The following is a 25,390-nucleotide window of genomic DNA, read 5'->3' as shown; positions in this document are numbered from 1 at the left end:
TGCTTTCATTTTCCTTTATTTTTTTAAAAAAGCCCCTAAATCCTATGGCTTCCAGGAAGCGCCGAAGAAACCGAAGTGCCGCTTCTGTACACCGCGCAAAGCAAGACCTGGACACACACCCCACCGCCGGGCCGTCCGCGGCACCCACGCGGGGTCCCGCGAGAGCCGCACCGCCACGGGGGCTGCCCGGCCCCGAACGCACCCGCGGGGCTGGGACGGGGCTTTAAGGCGCTTGTCTCCCGCTGCTCGGCCGGCAGCGCGGAGCGCGGACGCAAAGGCGCCCACGCACCCCCCCCCCCGGGCCCGGGCGCCAAGCGGGGGGGCCGCCCCCGGGCTCCGGGCCCTGGACGCGGCCCCGCGATCAAGTGTCGCGGGAACCGCCGCGGGGCTGTGCCCGCCGGCCCAGGCTTTGGTGCAGCATTTTGGTTGGGGGGCCGCCCCCACCTCACCTTCCCCTGCGGTGCGGGGAGGCCCGGGGCGGGTTCGCCCCCGGCAGCGTCGCCCACCGCGCCCCCTCGAGAAAACGGCCTTTGGATCGAGGGAGACAAGCTGGACTTTATGAAACCAACAGGGCGGCCGACTACTCACTTCGGCGGCGGGAGGGGCGCAGGGCGGGCGGCCGCTGTGTTTCGTTTCCTTGTTTCAAATAGTTAATGCTCTCGGAGGGGAGGACTAGACACAGGTGTAGAAATTTCGGCCAAAGTCTCGTGTGAAGGAGGTGACCCCACGTGGGGGGGGAGGGGGGCGGGCAGCAGCGGCCGGCCCTGCAGTCTGCGTCCGGGCCGTGGGCCACACAGCCACGGACGAGCTGGTCCCGGGGGCTGCGGCGGGAGGATTCAGGGCACCACTGCCCCGGGTCACTTGTGTCGCTGCGCCGATTTTCTCTTTCTTCTCTTGAAGAAGCAGCAGCACCTGAACGGGGTAGGAGGTTCGGGGGAGGTGGGTGCGGGGGAGGGAAATACGCGAGGGGGAGGGGGTGTGGAGCCCGCCCCAGGCGTGTCCCCCCCCCCCCCCGGCGGCTGCCCAGGGGCCTTACTTGGTGTCATCAGTCACCTCCACCTCTGCGGGCGCCGTGATGGGGGCGTTGGAGTGACCGGCAGTGGGGTCGTCCGTATTCAGCTCCCCGTTGGTGGAGTTCAGCGCCTAGGATTGGGGACGGGTTGGGTGGGGGGGGTACAGTAGGGAAGCCAGGTGGCCCTACCCCACCCCCACCCACATCACCGGGGCCCTGGCCCCGGCCCCTCACCTGGTTTTTGCTGTACAGCTGGGCTTTGTCCCGAGGCTGAGGCTGCGAGGGCAGGTCGGCGTGGACCGTGCCGATGGGGGTCGGCTGCAGAGGGGGGAGGGGGGAGGGGGGCGGCAGGAGGCAGCGCTGAGGCCGGGCGGCCTCTCCCCACCCCCCACAAAGCCGGGCCCCGCCCACTTCGGGAACCCGGACCCCCACGTACCAGCGGCTTCCCCGCCCAGTCGTACTCGTAGTCGAACACGAAGCCGCTGCGGTCGAAGAGATCGGTGAAAAGCTTGCGCAGATAGTCGTAGTCAGGCTTCTCGAAGAAGTCTAGGCGCCGCACGTAGCGCAGGTATGTGGCCATCTCCTCTGTGGAGAGCCGGCGGGGACACAGGGGTCAGTGGGGCGCGCGGGCAGCGCGGGCCCGGGGCGGCGCGGCGCGGGCGTCCCTCACCTGGGAAGCTCTCGCAGAGCACCTCGATGGGCGTGGCCCGCTTGGTGTCCCCGATCTTCTGGTAGCGCTCCTTGAGCGTGTCGGCCTGCGGGGACAGCGGTCAGCCGACGCCGACCGGGCGGCGGCGCCCCCCCGCGCCCGCCCCCCCCCCCCCCCCCGGCCCCGCGCCCACCTTGAGCCCCTGCCAGGGCAGGCTGCCACGCAGGAAGTACATGAACATGTGGCCCAGCGCCTCCAGGTCGTCGCGGCGGCTCTGCTCTGCGGGGGGAGAGCAGGTCAGCGCGGCCCGCGCGCCCCCCCGCCCGGCCCGCGCGCGGCTCACCCTTGCCCAGGTGCGTGTTGATGCTCATGTAGCGCGCCGTGCCCGTCAGGCTCTTGTGCTCCCGGTACGGGATGTGCTTCTTGGTCTCGGGGTCGATGTACTCCTTGGCCAGGCCGAAGTCGATGATGTGGATGGCGTGCTGCCGCTTGGTGCCCGGGCGCCCCACCAGGAAGTTCTCGGGCTTCACGTCGCGGTAGATGAGGCTCTTGGTGTGGACGTACTCCATGCGCGTGATCTGCGGGGCGGTGGCGGGCCTCAGGGCGGGCCCCTGGCCTCCCCGCCCCGCCCCCACCCTCGCCCCGCCCCCGCCTGTCTCCGCCCCCCCCCGCCCCCACACGCCCTCCGCCCGCACCAGCTGGATGGCGATCATCAGCACCGTCTTGAGTGTGAACGTGCGATCACACAGGTCAAACAGGTCCTCCAGGCTAGGCCCGAGCAGCTCCAGCACCATGGCATTGTACTTCCCACACGGGCCGAAGTAGTAGACCTGAGGGACGCCCTCTGCAGGGGACGACACACAGACCTGTGAGGACCCTGCCTGCGAGGCAGGCGCCCCCCACCCCGGCCCCGCACTGCGCCGGCGCGCGGGTACCTGTGGCGCTGAGCTGCTTGTAGAAGCGGTACTCCAGGTGCAGCTGAGGGGCCCGGGACTTGATGGGCTCCTGGGAGGGGCAGGTAGACGTGGTGGTCGGGTCACCCAAGGTGCGCGCCCACCGCCCCTCCCCTGAGACCGGGCAGCGGGGACAGATGTGGGGCTGGGAGGCGGGAGGGGGGGCCTGGACTCACCAGTTTAATAGCTACGTATTCATTTGTATAGAGATTCTTCCCTGTGGAAGAGAGGCTTGTCAGCGTGGTATGCACCCCACTGCAGGGAGGAGACCCCCCCCCAGGGGCCAAGCCCCCCCCCTTGAACTTGACCATGTCCTAGGCGTAACAAGAACGCCTACGAGCCCCCCCCCACCCCCACCATGGGAGGCGCTCATGTGCCCCACACCCTCATCCTAGAGCCGCCCACCCTGCCAGCCAGCCTCTCCTCCTCCCCCAAGCCCCACCCCGCCCCCTCAAGGGGGCTGGTCCCAAACTCCTCTCTATGGGATCCTTCCCTCCAGCACACCAGCTCGCTCCAATTTCTCCCATCTATAAAAACAAAGAGAACAGACGGCCCGCGGTGATCCCGGGGCGCCCCCCTTCCGCTCCCACCGCGGAGAACCAGGAGGCGTCCAGGCCCCTGCCCCCCAGCTCCCTGGACCCCGCCTCCCCCTCACTGTGGAGCAAGCCCCCCCCCCCCCCCCAAGAAGCCCCACAGAGAGGCCTGTCCTGGTCAAGTCCTGCAAAGGACTCACCCAGGGTGCTGCATGCCCTCCTCCCGGCCCTCAGGGTGGGGAGCTCCCTGGTGACACAAAGAAGGGACTGGCCCCAGGCCCCTGCCCGTGCAGGAAGGAACCTGTGCTCCGGTGACACCCTGCCCGGCAGCACCTGGTAGGCTGAGAGTCCCTGGCTGGCTTCTAGGGGCAACAGAGTCACTGCACCCGGGGCTGGGAGTGTGTGCCTCGTGGGTGAGAGACACACACAGCCCAGGGCACACGGCCTTCCCAAGCCCATCACCAGCCCTCAGGAACCCTAGGGAGCCCAAACTCACAGAGCTGTCAAAACTCGAGCCCCTGGCGCCGGCAGTACCCCAGACGGGCCTTCCGGCAGCTCGGGGCTTCTGTGAAGGGTCTCACCTCCCTGTGTGCGGACACCCGGCCCCCACCTGCCGCGTGACGGAGGGGCCGCCCGACCCCTCGAATCTAACTGCTGGCCCCCAGCCCCTGTGGAAATGACCGTGCACGGCGCTGTGCGCGCCTGTGCCCCTGCCCGCACTGTCCTGTCCCTGCCCTTGGACTGGCCTCACCAGGCCCTGAAGTCCACGGACGTGGCCCCCACATGGGACACCTGCTCCATCACCACCTGTCCCGCTGTCCTGAGTAGGATCCATCGTGGGAGGCGGCCTCGGCTTCCTCTCCATCCCCATCCCGGTGCACGGTCTGGGCGACACCCGCCCCGATGTGGTGGCAGTGACATGGCTGAGTGCCGCCTCACAGGACACGGCCAGGGCTCCCCACGCACGTCAGCCCACCGCATGGGTCACCGCCCCGCCCCATCGTGCTCCGAGGTGTCTGCACCACGGCGGCGCCCGGCGGGGGGGTGCCTGGCCCTGCGTCGGCCACTCTCGGGCCTCTGTTCCAAGTGGCCGTTTCAGAGTCGGCCTGTCAACGTCCCCAGAAGGCTGCAGGAGAGGCTGAGGAGGGGACATCCCGGCCCCAGCCACGACTGGGAATTAACTTCCCTCGCTGATGTTTTCGGTTCCTGGTGAAGAGGCTGCACGTCCTTTATTAACTTATTCCGGAGGCACTGGGCAGGTCTGGGCACACTTACAATGGTACTGCTTTTCAATTTTTATTTTCCAACTCTTTGTTGCTCAAACAGAAAAATTCATTTCTAACTGCTTCTTGAGAGATCGCTCTGGCTGTTGCGTGCGCGTGATCACGCCTCTGGGCTTCGCCCCAGCTCGCTGCTTCCCCGGTCGGTTTTTCCGCTTCCCCCATTTCTTGCCACGGCCTGGAAGGGGTGGGCAGAGGGGCCCCATCTTCCCGCAGACCTCGGTTCACTCGGTGTGACAACTGAGAGGCTTCCTGCCGACTCTCAGCAGGGAAAGAAAGTTCCCCTCAAGCCCTGCTCCCTGGGCTTTGATTACAAATAGGTTTTTGCCTCCTGTGTTACGAAAGTTTCAAACCGAAAAAATGGAAAACCGGTGCAGGGAAGACCCACGTCCTTACCGCCTAGATGACATCAGTAACCTGCTCTTCGTCCCACTGCGTATCTGCGCACCTGTCACCCCTGCTCTTTTGTTTTTTTATTTTCGAGACAGAGCGCACGCGCCAGTGGGGAAGGGGCAGAGGGAGGAGGAAGAATCTTAAGCAGGCTCTGTGCTCAGCGCAGAGCCTGGGACCGTGGCCTGAGCCAAAATCAAGAGTGAGGCCCTCAACCGACCGAGCCACCCAGGCACCGCTGGATCTCCCTTATTTTTCATTGAAAAACAAAAACAAAAAAAAAGAGCATCTCAAAGTCGCAGACATCAGCAGCCTGTCCCGTCAACATCCCAGCCTATTAAGACCACGGATTAAGCTCGGGGTGGACCCAGGTCTCGTTCTCCCCAGGGAGACAGTTACCTGTAACGCACACACCTCACGTGCCTCGGACCGGGAGCTCTGGCAAACGCGGAACCCTGCGCAATGCCAGCCCTGTATCGGGACAGAAAACGCGGCCACCACGCACCCCCCTGCCCGGTCAGTCTCCACCTTCACGTCCCGAGAGGGAGCCTCCGAGGCGGAATCATCCGGCACGTTCTCTCCTCCCTGGGTCCTCCTGCACGCCGCGCCGCAGCACGTCCGTCACGGGAACGCTGCCTGGCTTACTCGTGACCCTGGGGGACGACCGCCCCGTCCCCAGGGCCCTTCTACAAGCCCGGCCGACGTGAGCGGCGCCACACGGGACCTCCGACGGGCCGGCCGGCTCCCTCGTCTGGCAGGTTTGCTGGGGTGGCCCCCCCCGGGGGAGGAACGCCTCCTGTGCTCCCCGGCTGTTGGCCTGTCTGCTTTGGCGAAGCGTCCGTTCACATCTGTCGCCCATTCCCAACTTTTTAAGAAACCTCTACAGCCCACGGTGGGGCTCAAACTCATGACCCCGAGATCAAGAGCCACGCGCTTCTCCGACTGGGCCCGCCGGCACCCTTCTTGCCCGTTTTTCCCCGCAGCATCTGTGCGCAGGAACCAGCGCCTTCACACGGTGCCCTGCGCGAGCGTCACACTGTGCAAGCGGTGCCCTGCCCGCGGCCTGCCCAGCCTCGCTCTTAACCACGCGTTCTCATAAGCAGATGTTCTATCGAGCCTTTCTGGGAACTGCTAACTTTACTGTGTCCTGCCGAAGAAACCTTCGTGTTTTGACTGCACACGTGAGTTCAGGGAGAGCCAGTCTCCTTGAAGTGCAGCCCGAGGTGAAGGCGAGAGTGGGTGTGTCCGGCACGGCTGGGGTCTGGGGTCAGCCGCAGGGGCTGGAGCTCAGGCACTCGGGGCTCTGGGAGCCTCGCCCCCTGCACGGGCGGAAGGCAAGAGTCCAGAGGCCAGACGGGAAGTACCTCCCGAAGGGTCGCGAGCAGGAGGAAGGTTCCGGGGGCCACACAGGGCTGGAGCCGTGGCCATCCAGCGTGCGGAGGCTGCCCTGACCTCCCCTGACATTCGGCCGAGAACCCAGAAAGCCCTCGCCTCGGGACCGGGTGGCTCCAGGCTTCGAGTAAGGTCAGCCCTCAGCCTCCCCCTAATGGAGCCAAAAACCGGCCCTCGCGCTATCGAGAGGGGTCTCCGGGACAAGGCAGAACCCCGACCAATACCACGAGACACCCACAATTTCCAACACGTTAAACACCACTCGTGTAGAAAAGGAGGCAAGTCAGACAATCACAAGGAAAAACATAGTCAAAGGCGCCAAAGACCTGGCCTGTAAAACGGTTACAAGTAGGTTTGAGGTTTAAAAGCAAATGAACGAGCAGCTGGGAGATCCCGAGAGAGAGAGAAGCAGGGGTCGAGCGGAGTCACAAATGCCACACAGAAAATCAAGAAGTCACCAGAATGACTCCAACAACAGACTGGACGCGGCAGCAAAAAAGAAGGGTGAACTGACACGAGAGCAAAAGGCAACTGGAGTGAAGCAGGGGAAAAAAAAACTACAAGAAAACCGAAGAGCGGCCCGAGGGACCTACAGGAAGGCATCAAACCCTCTCCACATACGTGTAACTGGAGTCTGAGGATGCAGAGACACAAACGGAGGCAGAAAAAAACCCGAAGAAATAATAACTGAAGTTTTTCCAATTTAATGAGGAAGTATCATACACACCTACGCGGCTCCAAGGAGCCCCAACCGGGATTGTCACAAAGAAAACCACCTTAAACGGCGCAGGATCGAAATCGGACGCCAGAGGTAAAAAGGAGCTCTCGGACACGGAACGTCCAGCTTACTGTCATCAGGGAAGCCCACACGAAAACCCCTTCACATCCACGCGCACGTTCAAGGTGGAAAAGCCTGGCCACTGAGATCGTGGCGAGGACTGGGGTACCCCGGACCTTCACGTGCTGCCCGCGGGAGCTCAGAAAAGCTACCGTCACTCTGGAGACCAGTCCGCACTTTCTCATCGACACACGCCTCCCCTCCGACCTGGGGCTTCAACAGAAACACTCGTGCGTGGGACTCGGAGAGGGGCGCTCAGGCCGGTTTCATTCACGGCGGCGGAAATCTACACCCGGCTGAGCGTCCCTGAGCGGGACGACAGACGTGGACGATGAGGTGCAGTCACACAGATGGACAGGGTGACAGACAGCAACCGGTCACCTACACACCCAACCGCAGGGACACTCGCAAAACCTCGCAGAGCAAAAGCCGGGCAGAGAAGAACACATACCTCAGTTTCAGAAAACGCTTTAAGCTACCAGCCGCTGCGCCCACGGCCCAGCGCACGCGCTCTTCTGTCGGTGCACAAGACCCCTGCTGTACAGACTTGTGATCCGGACACCAGGCCGCAGGTCAGGACCGGGCCCGCTGTGTGTCCGTCTGCGTGCGCGAGCCCGCGTGTGCACGCGCATGCATCCTAACGGGGCAGGCGTGCGTCGAGGCGACTCCATCTGGCACGAGCTGCAGACTGGTCACCAGGTTGCCGGGGGCCCTGCTGTGCGGGCCGGGCCGGGCACACCTGGTCCGTGCTCTGGGGAAGGCGCCAGTCTCTCCCGTGAAGCCGGCAGTGTCAGTCGCTGAATGACAGACGCCTCTGGTGTTGGAGCCCAGCACCCGCCCTGCCCGCCCCACCAACCTGCACGCGGAGACTGGAGCCCAGCCCTTGCCCGTTGCTGGATCAGAAACCCCGAGCCCGGGGCCGGGGAAGCCACAGACAGGCAGTGAGACTCTGCAAGCCCAATCCTGGCAGCCTCTGCAGCGGCTGAGGTACGGCTCTGGCTCAGGACAGGGAGGTCAACCCAGCCCTGAGGGGCCACCAGTGACACCGGCCCCGGCCCCGCTTACGGTTGCTGAGCCAAGTGCGGAGAGGGAGCCGAGCTCTCGCTTCACCTTGCACATGCACCCGCACCCACCAGCTAGAAGCTAACGGCTTCCACGTGGGTCCACCCACACGGGGGCCCAGGCCCCCCGCCCCTCCAGCACAGCCTCCTCCTTTGGGGGCAGAAACTCACACGTACCTGAATTCCCAGTCCCGACCATCTGGAGACCATCTGGGAGCGGTGACCGCGGCCCTGCCAGGACCTCCCCTCCCCCGAGCCCCAGAACGCACACACGAGTGGGCTCACCTAGCCGGAGCTCCCCGAAGTTGCCACAGCCTATCTTCTTCCCGACCCGGAAGTTGGGGCCCACCATCAGGACCCCCGAGCTGGTCCCCGAGCTCCGGACGCCGTGGCTGGTCCGGCCGCTGGCCTTGGACATTCTCCGACCCTCCTCCGACTCCCCTTTCCCTCCTTTCTTGTCAAAATCCATAAGTTTGTGGTACCCTGGCCTCTCCACGGTGACTCCGCTGCCGAGCAAATCCCGGGTCTGTGCAGACCTGAGGTTGCGGGCGGCTCTTCGGGGCTAGTACACCATGGTGGCCCGGCGGGCTCCCTGCTAGTGAGACGTGGGCGCTTGCCAGGGCCCGGCCGTGGCGCTCATCTCGGTGGCCTCGGGGTCGCGTGCAGAGGGAGGACGCATTCTGTTGACCGGTTCCGCCGCCTCAAATCTCGTGGCTCCCAGCTGGCGGAGAAACGAAGGCACAGGTTAGAGTCTAGGCCAGAATCTGTCCCCCTGCCCCCGACGCAGCCCCGGAGTCCAGAGCCCAGACTGGCAGGGAGACCCAAGACTGTGGTGTTAGCGGAAAACCACACCACAGAGGCTTGTGCAGCATAGTGGCATCCTGGAAAGATCTCTCAAGGCACAGATGCGACCGGGACTTTCTGGGGTGCACAGGGGTGCAGTGACTCAAGCCGTTGTGAATTGCATGTGTGAGGGGCGCTCTGACCCCCACCCCATGGCTCAAGCACAATTCTGCTGGCAGAGGTGACGGCCAGTCAAGTGACAGGGGCCCTAGAGCCTTAAAGCCAGGTGTGGAGACCAAGGCTGGGTGCAGAGAGGGCTGGGCCCTCTCCCCAAGCCAAGGGTCTGCTCCTCGGTAGAGAGAAGACAGACAACAGAGCAGAATGTGCCCAAGGTTGGGAGACAGGCCCTCACCACTGACCTCAGAGGCCCCTGAACTGCACCCCGCACAGCACCCCACCCCACGATGTCCCTGGGCCTAATTCCAGGAGCCTGTGACCCCGCGGTCAGGTGGGGCTGCGGAGGATCCTGACCCTGGCAAGGCTTCACTTGGGCAGCAGCTGCCGAGGGAGGTCAGGCGGGCTCCGAGGTTGACAGGGCACAGGCCGTGCGAGCCACCAGGGTGGGACTGGTCTTGGCCCCTTGGGTACGAAGCTGGCCTTGTGGAGGGCAGGGCAGACACTGAGCAGCCCCCAGGATGCAGGGGGCAGGCAGGCAGCCACCCCAGCTGGGTGCAGTGAGGGACAGGTGCCCACAGAAACCACCCAGGGTCTGTGTCCCCAGGCCCAGCCCTCCCCAACAACCCCCCCACCCCCCGCCCCTGCAGCCTGTGGTTGCCACCAAGCTGGCCTCTCAGCCACGCCTCCGCCTGCAACCCCCGCCAGCTGCTCGTGCCAAAGCTGAAGGATCTCCTCAAAACGAAACCACCAAGGAGCTCCTCTAAGCGCCCCCTACCAAACGCGTCCCCCTTTAGAGTCTGAGTGCAGCGCCAGGGGCCACACCGCCATCAGGCCCAGAGCGCCACAACCCAGCTTGTGAGTTCCTGCCCCACAGGCACCGGACGCCTTCCCACATCCTGCAGAGGCCGTGCACCTCTGACCGTCCGTGAGCGTCCGCCAGAGCCCAGGCGACAGAAGACAGGGCAGTGTGGGCACCGCCGGGCTCAGCGCGGGTAGGGTCAGGCAGCGGTTTCACCTCGAGGGAACGACACCGAGGCTGGGTGGGGGGGTGGGCAGGGCGTGGAAGCGCCCTTGCTGCGGGACGTCCCAGGGAGGCAGTGACCGTGTCACCTGACCCCAGTACTCCCTGGACGCTCACTGGCCCAGGGCCGGGGGGCCCCCACGGAGGGGGTCCAGGGTGTGGTGCACACACACACGCCCACGCACACACGTGCGCGTCCGCATTGCTTAGAAAGCTCCTCCCACCCCCCCTGCCTGAGCCACGAAAACCTCAGGCCCTGCCTGCCTTGGGGGCCATCGCTCTGGTGCGCCCTGGGGACCGTGGGCCATCGCTCCAGTGGATCCTGGAGGACCAGTCAGGAACAGGGCCCAACCCCAAAGGAGGATGTCTGCACAGATCCCCAACTTCCTCGCTCCATCAGTGGCATGGCCTAGAACAGGCAGGGGGGATGGGGTCTCCGGACGGTGGCTGGGCTCACCCGGGAAGGAATGTGTACGTCTGGGGCCGATGGGACCCGTCCCCCGCCCACCGTGAGCGCCCAGAGGCCTGCGGATACCTCTGTCCACCTGAAGGTGAGTCTACACGGACAGACCCTAGTCTGAAGTTTACTATTAGAACAAAGTCCTCCACCGGCTGCAGCCGCCCTCCTGAGCTCATGCCAGAGCCTTGCTCCCCGTGCGTGGCGGGGGCATCAGGTCCATCCGAAGAGAAAAGCCAGAGAGCACTTCTTTCCTCCGCCGGGTGGAGGCTGCCTGCTTTGGCTTCGAAGTCCCTAGTCTATTGTTATTTGCATTACGGAGATACGATCCACATACCATACAACTCGCCCTCCGAAAGTGTACGATTCAGAGGTCTTCAATACATTCAGTTATGCAACCGTCACCGTGATCCAATTCCAGAACATTCCATCAACCAAAATAAAAAACCCCATCCCCATCAAGCAGTCACCCCCCAGTACCCACGAGCCCCCCCTTCGTGTCCGTGGATGAGCCCGTTCCGGACGTTTCACACACGCGGGCTCACACCCCATGTGGCCTCTCGTGTCTGCTTCCCTCCCTGAGCGTCACGTGTTCAGGGTCCGTCCACGGGGCGGCCGGTGTGAGCGCCTCGCTCCTGCTCGCGGCCGAGGGACGTGTGCGTGCGCGGTGGACCAAGTGTATCTGTTCGTCTGTCAGCGGACATCTGGGTCGTGTCCATCTTTGGGTGCTGAGAAGTGTGTGTGTGGACGGACGCTGGTGCACAAGTTCCCGTGTGGACGCGAGCTTCTGTTTCTCCCGGTGCACACCGGGAAGTGCACCTGCCGGCTCAGACGGAAACTTCCAACTGGCAGCACGACTTCCCGGAAGCCCGCACACCGCGCACAACGGTGCCCTCCAGCCCCGGTGCCGCGGTCTGCGGTGGGTGCGCTTCTAGTCTGCAGCCCCCCAAACGCCTGCTTTTCTTCCAGACACACACCTTCCGTCACAAAGTAATTAAGGACGTATGCATGTGCACACACACACATGCACAGACACCATGGACAGACAGACACAGACACACACGGGCCGCCAGAGTCAATCAGATGGAAAATCCACGGGAAATCAAAAGACTCCAAGGAGACAGAACTCGCCCTCATCTCATGATCTGCACTGTCCTGATGACGGCAGAACTCAGGGCTGAAGGACCCTGGGCGCGCCCCGAAGAGGAAGCGTCAAAGAAACGTGGCAGAAGCCAGGAGCGGGACCTCCTCGGGGCCACACAGAAGCAGGCGGCCAGGGACGGCCTCCACGCAGATGAAGCCAGGGGGACACACACTCGGGGCAAATAAAGATAGGTGCGGTCTTTGTCCTGGGGCCTGGCACGCAGCGTCTCAAACCCTGGGCGCCTCCCGAGTGATGGGAGGGTCTCTGCCCTTCTGAAGCAACCCGTTCCCGGCACACAGGAGCTCATGCCGGGACAGGGCACCAGAACGGAGCTGGAGAGGCTGCGGTGCAGAGCACAAGGTCTGGGGAGGGCTCGGCGACCCCCTCTGCGGGCAGGGAGACTCAGCTCCGGACTCCACCCCCCACCCCACCCTGCACACAGGCTTCATGGGGCAGGAAGTACCTGTACCACTCTGCCCCGAGGCACACAGGAGCCGCCCCTCTGGACGCCTCCCGCTTTTGCACCTTAGCCCGCAGCCCTCCTGGGAGGACCCTCCGTGGCCCTAGCAGCCCCCTCACCCCCTGCGCAGTGACCCCCACCTGCGCTTCCAGGTGGGAGGCACCCTCGGTCCCCACCCCAGATCGGCAGGCACGCCCTCCATCTCCGCCCGGCCTCGTGATCTGGGGTGCAAACCCTTCCTGGGCACGCAGAGCCGCCCTCTGTGGGCCAGGGAGGCCCGCGTGCCCCTGTGGGACGGCTTCTAGGGTCCCCTCTGAGAGATCCCTGTGACGCTGGGGGTCCAGGGTCTGGCAGCAGCCTCCACCAGCCTCCCCACTCCACAACAGGCTCCCTCTGCGTGTGCCTCCCTGCAGCCCCCCGTGGCCTCATGGTCCCAAGGGGGCCTCTGACGGCCCAGCGGGCGACAGAGACCAGGCGATCGGGCGCAACGCTGGAGGCCTGCGCATGCACGCACCGCCCCACCGCCGGTCCCGGAGCCCACAGGTCCCTCGACACAACGCCGGCGCCCCCCAACGGCAGCTTCCCCAAGCCGCGTGCTGGCCAAGGGTTGGTTCACGTCTGCCCCTGTGGGTCTCCTTACAACAGGGTGTACGGCCGCCACGTGGGTCACTGCCCGCAGAGGACGGCAGGCGCCATGGAGGCGGGGGAGCAGCCCTCCACTGCGACCCCTTCCACGGACAGCCCGGAGGACACCGGCCCCTATTCACGAGGGAAGGGCCACCACCCCACAGCCCCGAAGGCAGCACAGACTTGCAAACGTTCCGGACGGTGGCCAAACTCAGCATGCCCTGGCGGGCCACCCCACCCAGCACGGGCCACATGGGAGCATTCTGGGTCCCCTCGGGACGCTCTGAGAGCCAGGTGGGGCCCGCAGGGGAATGGCAAGAGCGAATCACGCGCTGGCGGGTGGGAAGCAGGGGCAGCGACGACACAGCGCCGCTGAAACAGGTCTGGGGCCAGAGCCTAGTGAGAACGATGCTGCTCCAGGTCCCAGGAGCGGGCAGGGGCCCAGCCCGGCATACCTGGGGGAGGCAGGGTAACCCGAGACCTCAGGGGAGCGGAAGTGTCTGCTGTCGGCCCAGGCCCAGCGCCAGAGCTAAGAATAATTGTCCTGGGGGAGAGGGCCTCCCATCCCTCGCTCGGGCCGAAAATAAACCCCGTCCCAAGGCAACCAACGTGGGCCCCGGTTCCTGACAGGGGGTAGGACCCCCACCGCAGGACGGTGTCCTGCCCCCACCGCAGGGACCACTGCCCAGCGCCCAGGCAGAGCCCCTGGAAGCTGCCGGCCCGCCGTGGCCACACCGAGCGGGTTTTGGAGAGACTGCTCCGGGCCGGGGCAGTGCCGTCCTGCGAGCGCCCCCCTCAGCTGAGTTACCTGCTGTGGTTTTGGGGGCGTCCCCCATCTTGTCAGGGCCAGGGGCCAGCTCCCCTGGTGGAGGCTCCAAAAACCCCCTTCTCTGACCGGCCCCACTCAGTGATGTCACAGTCCCTGGCTGACATCACCAGCCCCGGCCCAGAGCTGGGGCACGTGCAGACGCAGGCAGCCTCCTGCCTAAGCACAGGTAGGAGCCGGTGGTGGGTGCGGACTCAGAAGCACGCGCCTCACTCGGGACCCAACCGGGCATCCCTGGGCACGAACATCCCTCCCGAGCTTGCTGACGTGTAGGCGAGGCCCCCTCCCCAAGAGTCACCTGGGCTCGGGGTCACAGTGCCCCAGGAGCCCCGAGTTCCCCTTGTGGGTGCCACTCCCCAGGAGCGACCTGGACCCCGGAGACACGGCCGACCTTGTAGCAGCAGCCGAGAAGTCCAAGGTCACCCGCGAGGTCACGTTATGACAAAGAGGAAGGAAGCGGCCCCAAAATGGCAGGCACAGGCGCCAGCCCAACCGGCCCCCCGTGACGAGGCCAGTGTTGACGCAAGTTAAGCAGAAACGGGTCGTCACAGTGGAGTTACAATGAAGGACCCCAACCCCAAATAAACCGGGGAGGAGAGTGCACACCCCACCCCGACCCCCACGGCGGGGGCTGCCAGCTAACCGGCGGGGTGAAAGCGGGAGAACCGTCATCCGTGGGAACCACAGACACAGGCTACGTGTGCCAAGAGGGTGGCCTGAGGTCACTTCTCAGTGACCAGGAGGGAAAGGCCGACGTCCAGGGTGAGCGTAAGCCCGCAGGTGCACTGAGGGGGCACAGGGTTCCTGCCCAGGTGACAGGCTGCTGGGCCGTGAAGAGTAGGGGCGTCCAGAGCATTGTACTTTTCTTGTGACCTCTGGACACGCTAGAATTCTCCCAGAATTATTCAGATTACAAAAGAGAGGCAAGGTCCCGACCACAAGCCCCACAGCCTAGACTGCAGCCACCAGGACCGAGCAAAGAATTGTCAGCAGCCCTCCTCCAGACGGTGGGGCCATGGCGAGGCCCAGGGTCACCTGCCGGCACTCCTGCTCTATTTCCAGCGGCAGGAAATGATATCTGGGAGGCTGGTGACCGTGGGGCCTCTCTCTGCACCCAGTTGCGTCCGAACATTTCCGTAACGAAGGGCTGAAGGCAAACGGGAGGGGTCCGGGGTGATGGCAGGGATGCCCGCGTGGCTGGTCCGGGTGCAGGCCCTCCACCGGATGGCTCGCGTGAGACACTGGGCCACTAATGGCACGAGCGTCCGGCTGGGTCCTGCTGCTCAGGCAGCACTGACCCTCCCCCCCCCCCCCACAACGCCCCGCACACAGTCCACACGGAGCCGTCCAGCAAGGAGTCACCGTCACGTCACCGGAAACACGCTCGGTCGTGCCGGACGTGTGCCAGGGCTCGGCAGCTGCCCGGGGCTGGCGCACACTGTCCTGGAGGGCGCACGTCTGGAACCAGCCATCATCAGCAAGCACCCGCCTGTGCCCACAAACCCCCACCCGCACCTTTTCACGGAGCTACTGCCTGTCGAGGGGGCAGGCGCGTCCCACCGCACGTGATGGTCCCCAGGGCGCCGCTCACCTGGCAGGCCCACCGGCCCAGCGTGACTGCGACCACGACGCCAGCAGCACAGCAGTCCTCGGGGTGGGCGGGCTTGTGTCCCCAAGAAGTCACGTCCTGACCCCCAGAAACGTGACCCTATTTGCAAATCAGGGTAGGCCCTCTCCTCAGACCAGCGTCCCCGCGAAGAGAAGACACAGATGCAGGGAGGGGCGGTCACTACCTTCACGGTGACGGCACACTATCCAGAAACGACAGGACGCAAAAGAGAGAACAGGCAAAGCCCCAGAAGAAACACAAACGGCCCCACGACGGCGGGCCACGTGCACCGGCCTCGGGAAGCGCGGGCTGGCACCCACGCACTCCGGACTTTTCCATCGGTGCGCCCCGTGGAGCACTTCCTCCTCCTCCGCCTTCCCGGGGCGCTCACTCCCTCTAGCTCGCTCTGCCGTAAGGCACACACAGACCCGTGTCGGTGACGGTTTAGTCGCGGGCGAGGCTTCCGGTCAACGGCGTTGGAGGACTCAGGCGTTCCACGTGGATTTTCGGCCGTCAGAGGCCGGCGCCCCCAACGCCCGTGTTGTTCAAGGCTCATCGGTGACGGAGACCATCGCCACCGGTCAGGCTGTCGGAGACTGAGAACAGCAGTGGCGTTCAGGAGCCACAAGAGCGCGGGAATAAAGACCGTGAAGTCAGCAGAACCGTGCTTCGTAGGGGACATCCTCCAAGGGGGTGGAGGAGGCGTCTGCACTGCCACAGGCCCGCAGGGGGACAAGGGACCGCCCACCGCTCTGCAGGTTCAGTGGCCTCCGCACAGAAAGGAAGCAGCGATGGTGCCAGCCCCACAAAGCATGTCCCTGTGTGTGGGCAGAGGTCCCAGAGGTGGCCTCTCAGGCTCAGGGGCCCCTCACAAGTTGGGGTGTGGGGAGAAACGCCAGGACTCCCGCGTCCGCCTTTCCCACGCAGGGATCCGCTTTCTCCCTCCAGGTGAGTGCATACTCCACCATGAAAACAATGCACAACAGTGGGGGAGGAGGGGGGAGCAGGGGAGGGGGGAGTGGGTGTGGAGTGGGAAAGAGGAGGGGGAGGGGGGAGGAGGGGGAAGGGGGGGGAAAGGAAGGGGAGCCAGGCGGAGCTTAGCCTCTTCCCTTCTGCCCCAGGCCTGGCCACCCTCAGGGGTGAGCTCGGGGTACAGCACACGCGAAGCCTCCGGGCGTGCAAAGGCCGGAGGCCATGGTGTGGGCCCTGGAGGGCCCCCAAGGCCCCTGCAAACCACCCAGAAAGCACAGAGAGGGCACTGCCCTGTCTCTCTGGTTCTACTGGGGCTGCACTGGGCTACCTGCGGGAGGGACTCCCTCAGGGTAAGGACCACCCCTCGACCCACACGCGTCCCCCAGAACCAGGCACGGCAGCGGACCAGGGACCCCAGTGACTCTCGCCAGGGCCGGAAGGGCCGACAGCTTCGTCAACGCAGGCGACACGGAGGCAGCAGCCCCCCCCGGAAGGAGTCTAGCGCGTGTCCCATGTGCCCCCCACTCAGCCCACACCTGAGCCTCCACGGGGCCTTCCAGGGGTTTCTGTCCCCCCGACAGTCAGAGCCGTGCCGGCCGTTCAGGGCGGGCACCGCCTGGCAGGTCCCACGGTTGAGCACGCTCCTGTGTTTCAGATGCCCACAGGGTCGTGCTGAAGTGCCAATGGTGCCCACCTGCCAGGCTCCGAGGGGCTTCTCCCAACGTCCTTTCATGTTCCCCTGTAGGGTCAGCACGTGCTTACCCACGTGCGCGCACAGCGTGTCCGCCACTTAAAACCACCAAAACCAGGGCGCTGACTCTGTGTCCTCACAAGGCCCACGTGTACCTCGAAGACACTGGACTCACCGCTCAGAGGGGGGTGGATGAGGGGAGCCCACGGCCTCGGGAGCCGGGAGACCTGCCGCATGAGGCTCGGGAGCCCGGCTTTCTAGAAAGTGCCGGGCAGCGGGGAGGCGGGCCTGCAGAGAAACCGGTCAGGGTGCCCAGAGGAGGCAGACGTGCCCGGAAAGGGATCGGACCCTGACCCAGGAAGGAGACACGAGTGGCCACTGTGGAAAACGGCCACCGGTTCCTCAAAAAGTTAAACACGGAGCCACCAAGCGACCCAGCAACACTGCTCTTCAGTGTCCACCCAAGAGAACCGAAAACACACGTCCACACGAAACCGTGTCCACAGCAGCCGAAAGGCGGACACAGCCCACACGTCCACAGACGGGTGAATGGATACACACGCGTCCACCGTGCACGCGCACGTCCCTCGGCTACAGCAGGAGCGGGGCGCCCACCCCCGCCGCCCCGCGGACGGACCCGAACACACGACGCTCAGGGAGGGAACCCGACACGAGAGGCCCCGTGGGGTGTGAGCCCACGGGTGTGAAACGTCCAGACAGACTCATCCACGGACGGGAAGGGGGCTCGTGGGGACCGGGGGCTCAGGGGGCTGGGGGGGGTGGCTGATGGGGATGGGGCTTCTTTTGGGGTAATGGGACGCTCGGGATTTGAACAGAGATGACGGTTGCACAACCCTGTGACTGTATTAAAAACCACCAAAGTGGGGCCTGGGTGGCTCAGTCAGTTAAGCTTCTGACTTGATTTCGGCTCAGGTCACAATCTCACAGGCTCACTGAGTTCAAGCCCCCAGTCGGGCTCCGTGCTGACGGTGCAGAGCCCGCTTGGGATTCTCTCTGCCCCTCCCCCATGCACGCACAAGCGCTGTCTCTCTGAAATAAGCTTCAAAAACAAACAAACAAAAAAACCAAACCTACCAAGGTGCACATTCCAGTGAATTTGTCCGGTTTTGTGAATTCGTCTCGACTAAAACCAAGTGGAGAGTGTGATGTGTCAATAAAGCTGGTGAAAAAGGCACAGCGACTGGGGAGATCCGCGCAGAAAGCCCACAGCCGGGGCCACGCCTCCCGCTCAGGGCCCGTGGGGCCACAGGAAGTGTATGACGCAGGAGAGGTGGGAGGGCTGGCTCGGTGACCCCAAGCTGCGCGCCCAGCCCCTCTCCGTGGCCCTGGGCGAGCCCCCTGCCCCCACAGGCGCAGCCCACGGGGAGGACACAGAGCTCACTCGGCACAGCTGAAGGCGCGCCAGGCCCAGTGAGGGGCTCGGGGCGACGGCAGGACCCGCACTTACCTGCGCAGGGCTCACCAGGAGCTGGCCGACCTAAGGCACACGGGACGCTGCCCTCCCCATGCAGCAGTGGGGACCGGTTCAAGACCCAAAGAAACCCCACAGCTGCCCAGCCCTTGCCTCTGGCCCCAGTGTGGCAGCCCCTAGATCGGCCCCGAGACGGAACAGTCCCCAACACCCAGGAGACCGCACCAAAATTCACTCGCAGGACTGCTGAAAACGCGGATTCCATCCGAGATGCTGATGCGGGTGGCCGGAGCGGCCGGAGTGTGGCCTGGGGGCCACCGTGAGACCGTGAAGGTTCCGCTCCTCACTTCACAGGCCAGTCAGCCACCCGCCCCAGCCCAAAGCGGCCCTGGCATCAGCAGCCAGGTAGAGCGGATAAGAACGTAAGGCGCGCAGTGAACACCGACTCCAGCTGAGCAACAGATGCCTTTCGGTATGGCTACGCCCCTCGCAGTGTGGGGGACACGCTTATCCCCGGCAACATCTGGCTGGCTGAAACCGAGGTCCCTAGACACGGCCGACTGACAGACCTCCCGAGAGCCTCCTGGTTGCAAGGGCGCTAATTTTCTACTCAGTCCTGTGTCCTTCTTAAGATCCAGCATTTCCAAAGAAAATTTAGCTTCCAAGGGGTGACGAACCGAGACTATAAAATACACACCCAAACGGGAAGAAAACACCAAACCGTCTCAACAACCTCTAACAGCAAGGACACGCTTAGGTGACCCTAAATATGTTGAGCAAAACAAGATAAAGTGAGTTTCACCTACTGTGTTTTCGCCAAGGCCACCGGTGTCCTGTCAACTAGCCGTGTGGCCTGAGTCCCATTCCCACCGGGGGACTCCACCGGGGAGCAGGGGGCCAGGGCAAAAGCCATGAGGTGGGTGGGGACCAGCCGAGCAGGGCCCTCAGGTTTGGAAGGAGACAGTGCAGCATCCACTGTGGCTCTCTGCTCTCCACCAACCAAGGACATCTCCTGACCAGCTCCCCGGCCCACCTGGCTGCGGGGCCCTCCACCCAGAACAGAAGGCAGACCCCCCCCTCCCCTCCCCTCCCTGGGCAGCAGGTACGAGTCCTCCCCCTGCAGCCAGGCAGCCAGCGAGGAAACCAGGAAGGAGCAGGACACAGCAGAGTGGCAGGGAGGCACAGCTGCCCCCTGCGGGGCGGGCGTGGGGCGACCCTGGCCACCAGGGAGCCACAAGGCAGCACAGGCCACCTCCCCAATGGCTGCTGGAATGACCTGCCCCCATCGCCTTCTCCCCACCTGCTTCCTGAGCCTTCCTGCTCCGGGGGGCGAGGGAGGGCCGTAGTTTATAGGTCCGGGACTGGGGGGACTGGGACCGAGAGCCAAGGAGGCCCGGCCACACCCCCAAGGAGGCCCCGAGACCCAGGGAAGCCCAGAGACCCTGGGAGGCCCCGAGACCCTGGGAGGCCCCGAGGCCCCGAGACACGGGCTCCAGCTCACGGCAACAGCTGCAGGTTGGCAGGAAATCTCTAGGGCGGGGCTCTCACCCGGGACAATCCTGCCCCCAGGAACAGTGGGCGACACCTGGGACATCTGTGGCCGTCACGACTGGAGGGCTCCTGGCATCGCGTGGGTGGGGCCTGGGACGCCGCTCAGCCCCCACAGCGCCCAGGACGTCCTCAGAGAGCGATCCAAGCCCAATGTCAGCAGCGCCGAGAGGAAGAGAGCCGAGTCTAGAAAGTGTCCTCAGCAGAAATTTCCAACAGACCCTTCGGTGCAGTTGAAGGAAAGAGAAGGCGGCCCAGAGCGGGGGCCAGCGGACTAAGAGGGCGGGCCGTGAGCGAGCAGAGCCACGAGCCCCCCGACCACCCTCCCTGCTGGTGTAACGGCCGAGGCACAACCCTGCGCCCCCGCCCCCAGTACGTTGGCTCTTCCTGGGTCGGCTGGGGGTGAGTCCTGACAGCCAGCACAGACGCACAGGTGGCACAGTAAACACACCGTAAAGACATCTGCCCCCCCCCCCCCAGCACAGCCCCTAAGCACTTCTAGAACCAGTGAGAGAGCCCTCAGGTGCGTGCGTCCAGACAAACCACATCCCTGTCTCCCCCACCCCCGCAGCCCCCAGACTTTCTGGAAATCTCTGTCTGGGATTTCTAATCCCTGGGGCACCCAGGTGAACCTGGAGAGACTAAAACGTCCTCAGTCCCTCTGCCGGGAAGCCGCTAGAGGCGTCACTCGACCGAGGGGTGCTGTCTAGAGCCCCTACGACCACAGGCTGGCAGAAAAGTTCCACTGGGCCCACTCCCCGCTGGGTCAGCCACCCCGCCTACTCAGTGCCCAGCAGCCCGGTCCTGGGACCACAGCAAGCAGAGACCCCCGATGACAGGCACAGCCTCTGGGGCAGCGCTGCGAACGCTTGCCCGTGGAGGCCATGTCCGCAGAGGGAAGAGCTACGCGGTCTCTCCAGACCCAAGGCCAGATGAGCTGTCAGCTCCAGGAGGGTACACGACTGTCTTCGGACTCTAAGGTATCACAGCCCAACAGGAAGGCAGGTGACAACACGTCACGTCCCTTTCCACCTCTGAGACAGCAACTGCCGGCCCCGGGACCCCCCCAGGAACCACTCAGGGTCTGGGAGGAGGCTCTGAACAGCGCGGAAATGGCAGGCACCTGGCCCACCCGCCAAGAACGCTCCTGGAGTGGCGCTTCTGGGGGGAGCTGCCCGAGTGCGAGAAGCACCCCCTCGGCGGCGGGGGGGGGGGCGGGGGGGGAGCGATGGCCCCTGGGTGTCCGCCCAAGGTAGTGAGGCGTCCCTTCCCCACCCTCCCCTGCACGCACTCTGTCCACGCTGGTCCCCACGGCCACCCTCTCCGCTGAGGGACTCACTCCTCCGGGTCACTGCGGCTCTCGAGAACCTCGGGAGGTGTAACCTGAGAGCCGACCTTGCACCCCAGCTCCGGCCTGCTAGTTGACTTGACTGTCTTCTCGCGCCACCAGGAACTCACAGGGATAACCCAGCATTCGACTATGGCTGTGGCCGAGCTCCCAGAAGGGAAAGGACCTGTCCCAAGGGGGAAGGCTCCCACAGGGGACCTCCGGCTGCCCCCCCGAGGCTGAACAGAGCACGTGGGAGGCCTTCTAGAGAAGGGGACCCCAAACAAGGCCTGGACAGGAGCGGCGTGACAGCCGGGCCCAGAGCCACGGTCTGTTCTTGGGAGCAGGAAGACACGGGGTTTCTGAGCAAGGAAAAGATGTGCTGTCATCCCCACCCTGTGACAGCGCCTCCGGCCCTGCGTGTGGACCCCCACGCCACTAGGGTCCTGCACGAGCACGGCCTGCACCGGAGGCTTCTGTAGAAGCCGGGCAGGAGAGAGACGTAAAGGCAGGCCACCATCCACGGGGAGAGTGAGGGCGGGGGAGTGCTTACAAGCAGGCTCCCGCCACACCCACTCCTGCGTGGGCCGGTCCCGCGGGCACCGGGGAGCACAGGCGTGCACGCTGTCTTCCACACTCAGAGGGTCTCTCAGGGCTCGGCCCGGCACGGGCTCCCCAAACCCCCAAAGGGGAAGGGAGCAGACTCGAAACCGCCCTAGGTGGGGTCCTCCCACGCCAACCAAGACTTGGTTCGGGTGGCCCCTTCCCCAAAGGTTCACGGAGCGTGCCACACGTCAACATTGCCGACCAGTCGTCAGAGCACGCCCTGGCGTGTCCCGCCGCGTAGCCCAAGACCCCAAGGCATCCATCAGGTGCGACGGGCTGACGCGGCCCCCAACCCCAACCAGCACGCCCACACTGGCCTGCCCAATGCCACCAGAGGCCTGAAGGCTGGCGGCCCCCAGGACCCCGTCTCTCCTGCTCCATCCCCAGCCCTCTGCCCATCACCTGACCCAGGGCCTTGATGGACTTCTAACTCCTCACAGGAGGAGACGGAGCCCCAGCTGCTCAGGCCTGGGTTTTCAGGGCCCACCTGGAATGATTGTACCAAGAACCCACCACAACCAGGACAAGGGACCCTGGCTGCTCGTGAGGTGGCCTGGGACAGCTCCGTGGGGGCCGGGGGATGGGCACCAAAGGCAATCACGGGACAAGAGGTTACTGGGCATCCCAGGAGAAATGCCACCCTCCACAAGTACAGCCCTGAGGGAACCGGGTCAGCGGGGGCCCCCAGACCTGTCCCAAGCATTTACTCAGACCCACCAGGAAATCCCCATGGACACAGGTGACCCCGTAGGTGTCTGGAATGTCCACTGACTAGCATGCCGGCTTCCCCAGAGCGGGGATGAGTAGACGGGAAGGCTTTCAACTTAAGAAAAAAAAAACACACCTCACCTACTTCCTCTCTCACCCACAGATAATTACTATGTAATTAAGAGGAAAAGGAGGAAAGCCAGCTGGAACCGGAACCAGGAGTTCAAAGAAGTCTGTCTTCACGGGGGCTCTGTCCTCCCCGAGCAGGGACACGCCCAGGACCAGGCAATGAGACGCTCACCCCCAATCCGCTCGAGAGAAATGAGAAGTAGTCAAGATCCGCCACAAGCCCCTTTACCCCAGAAGGTCCGACTGCCACCCTGAGGCAGAAAAAGCAAGCCCTGTGCCCCATGACTACTGCGAGCCCGGAGCCCCTGGGGTTCTGCCCACCGCTGGGGCGGGGCGGGTGTGTCCAGCCAGCTCCTCTCACACCTCCCTCCCCACGGCCCCACGCAGGTCACGCTTCCATCAGCCAAATGCAGCACACACAGCGGGGGCCCCCCAGCCCCTTCCAATTATCAGGGCTCCTGACACCATTCTGGGAGGGAGGAGGGTGCAGATCATCTCAGGTGTGCGCACCCGCTATGCACTCCCAGAGGTGCTGCAGTCAGTCCCCAGCCATCACCCTGCCCATCTACTTGCAGAGCCTGGGGGTCCCTTTCCGGGGGCACGATTTGGAGACACGAGCGAAAAACAAAAACAAACTACCAGGGAAACCGCTAACTTCCCCCTTTCAAACCTGCGGGTCCGGCTCCCAATTTGTTCTCGTCACAGACACCACCTCCTTCGGCGACCAGATCAGGTCCCTGCGGACATCACCCCCCTACACTGGAGCCTTTGTGCTCCCACTCATCTCTCACACCCACGAGCTACAGGGGCCTGAGCCTGGCCATGTCCTTCAGGGTAGGGACAGAGGACCCACGCAGATGGAGCCCCAGCAGATGCATGATGTGCGGACACCCCCGGAGGCCAGGGTCCTCTGTGGGGAGACTGGGAACAAAGTGCTGGAGCCCTCCAGGGCCACTGCCCACAAACAATGCCATCCAGAGGCCAAGACCCCCAAGCCTGCCTAGGACGACAGCCCCTAACATGAAAGCTTCCCCAGAAAGTTGGGGCAGAAGGGGGCAGGGAGATCAGCGTGGCCACCGCCCCGGGCGCATAGACACCTCACCCCCTCCCTGATCCGAAGTGTTTCCGGAAAACAAAACCGGTGGCAAGGGCGGAAGGGGGAGGGCACAGCCACACCGAGGCAGCAGTTCCCAAGCAGTGCCCTGCAACAGGTCACCCTGGACGAGACCCCTCCTGCTGCGGGTCTCGGGCTGCACGCCCCTTCCCCACCCCAGGGCTCCCCACCCCCCAGCCCCTGCTCTTCCCTCAGGGCCTTCAACACCACAAAGCCAGGAACGGGTGGGTGCGCTGGGGCAGGGGTCCAGGGTGAAAGATGGAGGGTGGGAGACCTGGGGAGTGGGCAGTGGGGTCTGGAGTCAGGAGACAGTGGAGGAGAGCAGGGTCTGGAGTCAGGGCACACCGGGAGTGGGCACGAGGGTCTGGAGTGAGGGGTCCGTGGAGGACAGCAGAGTCTGGAGTGAGGGGTCCGTGGAGAACAGCGGGCTCTGGAGTCAGGGGGTCGGGGAGGACCGTGAGATCTGCAAGGTAGGCGCCAGCCGGAATGAGTAAGGCCTGAGCCCGGGGAAAGGGGCAAGGTCTGGAGCGAGGAGGCGACGGGTAGAACGCGGGAGTCCCCGGGCTGCGGGGGACGTGGGGTTGGAGTACGGGCCCCGGGGGCGGGGGTGAACAGGGTCTGGAGTGAGGGGTCCACGCGGTGGGGCGCGGCGGCCCGGGCGCGTGGCCGTGGCAGCGGCGAGGGCGCGCGCGTCCTTACCTCGGGGCCTCCGCCGTGGCCGTGGCCGTGGCCGGCCGGGCAGCAGGCGGCCCGGGCTCCCTCAGCAGCGCGGCGCGGGCCCCCGCTCCGGGCCCCGCTCGTGCCGCGGCTCCGGCTCCAGCGCCCGCTCGGGCCCCCGCTCCCGCGCCGCCGCCGCCGCCGCTTCCGCCGCCGCCGCCGCCGGCCTCCGCATGTTGGCGCGGGCCGTCCCCGCCGCGCGGGCGCCCGGCTCGCCCCGGTCTCGCAGCGTCGCCCGCGGCCCGCGCTTACGCCCCGGCGTCGGGGGAGGGTCCGCAGCCACTGCGCAGCCGCCGTCCGGCCCGGGGCGCGCGACGGCTCAGCGCGGGGCGGGGCTTCGAGGCCGCGGGCGCCGCCGCACGACGGCCGCCGCGCTTTGCGGCCGCTCCGGGGCTGCCAGACCGCTGCCCGCGGGGGGTTTCCCGGAGGCGCGCGCCCCGCGGCTCGGGTGGGGGCAGGGGAGAGCGCGCGGGCGCGCGGGGAAGGAGCCGGGCAGCGTCCACCCTCCCGGGGGCGGGGCTCCCGCCGCTCGCCCGGGCCCGCCTGCCGTCGCCATGGCGACGCGTGGCCGGCCGCCCCGCCGCGCTTCTGTGACGTCACGGTCTCGCCACCTGACGTCACGGCCGGGCGGTGGCGCGGGGCGTGGCCGGCGCGGGGACGGGCCGGGAGTGACCGGGACTCGGTGGGGCGGCGCCCGCGATGCGCAGCTGAGGGCCGGTCAAGGCGGGGCGGGGGAGCGCTCCCCGGGCCGCCGCCGGCCGCGCGCCGCGGCAGCGGAAACTCGAGGGGCGGGGGCAGGTCCACCTGATCTGGCGCGGCCTGCAGGGCTTGCCCTGGGCTCCCAAGGTGGCTGCCGGCCAGGACCCCCGGGCGCGGCTTTCCCGGGGGGTCCGGGCAGTGAATAATGGGCAGGGCCCTTCACGAGGTCTTGTGG

The 25,390-nt window shown here is 65.3% G+C and overlaps 1 protein-coding gene across 1 annotated transcript; it reads right to left on the bottom strand.

Annotated features, from left to right (window-relative positions):
* Positions 1 to 24,595, bottom strand: CSNK1G2 (casein kinase 1 gamma 2). The gene is made up of 12 exons (XM_047832866.1): positions 24,439 to 24,595; positions 8,394 to 8,829; positions 2,791 to 2,831; positions 2,597 to 2,666; positions 2,357 to 2,505; positions 2,005 to 2,239; positions 1,855 to 1,940; positions 1,683 to 1,767; positions 1,449 to 1,597; positions 1,247 to 1,330; positions 1,037 to 1,143; positions 1 to 912 (listed from the first exon to the last, which is right to left on the bottom strand). Exons 2-12 carry the CDS (start codon positions 8,575 to 8,577, stop codon positions 858 to 860), a joined length of 1,245 nt encoding a protein of 414 aa, XP_047688822.1. The 5' UTR covers positions 8,578 to 8,829; positions 24,439 to 24,595; the 3' UTR covers positions 1 to 857.
* Between the last annotated feature and the right edge of the window lie 795 nt (positions 24,596 to 25,390).

This window comes from Prionailurus viverrinus, chromosome A2 (genome assembly GCF_022837055.1).
Source record: "Prionailurus viverrinus isolate Anna chromosome A2, UM_Priviv_1.0, whole genome shotgun sequence".
NCBI lineage: Eukaryota > Metazoa > Chordata > Mammalia > Carnivora > Felidae > Prionailurus > Prionailurus viverrinus.
The sequence above is the reverse complement of the archived record's forward strand: the minus strand, read 5'-3'. Positions and strand labels throughout refer to the sequence as shown.

Bases quoted from the DNA above. Each gene is read 5' to 3' on its own strand.
- CSNK1G2 (XM_047832866.1), bottom strand. From the start codon at position 8,577: ATGGATTTTGACAAGAAAGGAGGGAAAGGGGAGTCGGAGGAGGGTCGG. The intron at 2,506-2,596 runs GTACCCGCGCGC...CGTCCCCTGCAG, and splicing joins CAAGCAGCTCAGCGCCACAG to AGGGCGTCCCTCAGGTCTAC. The intron at 1,768-1,854 runs GTGGGCGCGGGG...CTGTCCCCGCAG, and splicing joins TGCCCTGGCAGGGGCTCAAG to GCCGACACGCTCAAGGAGCG.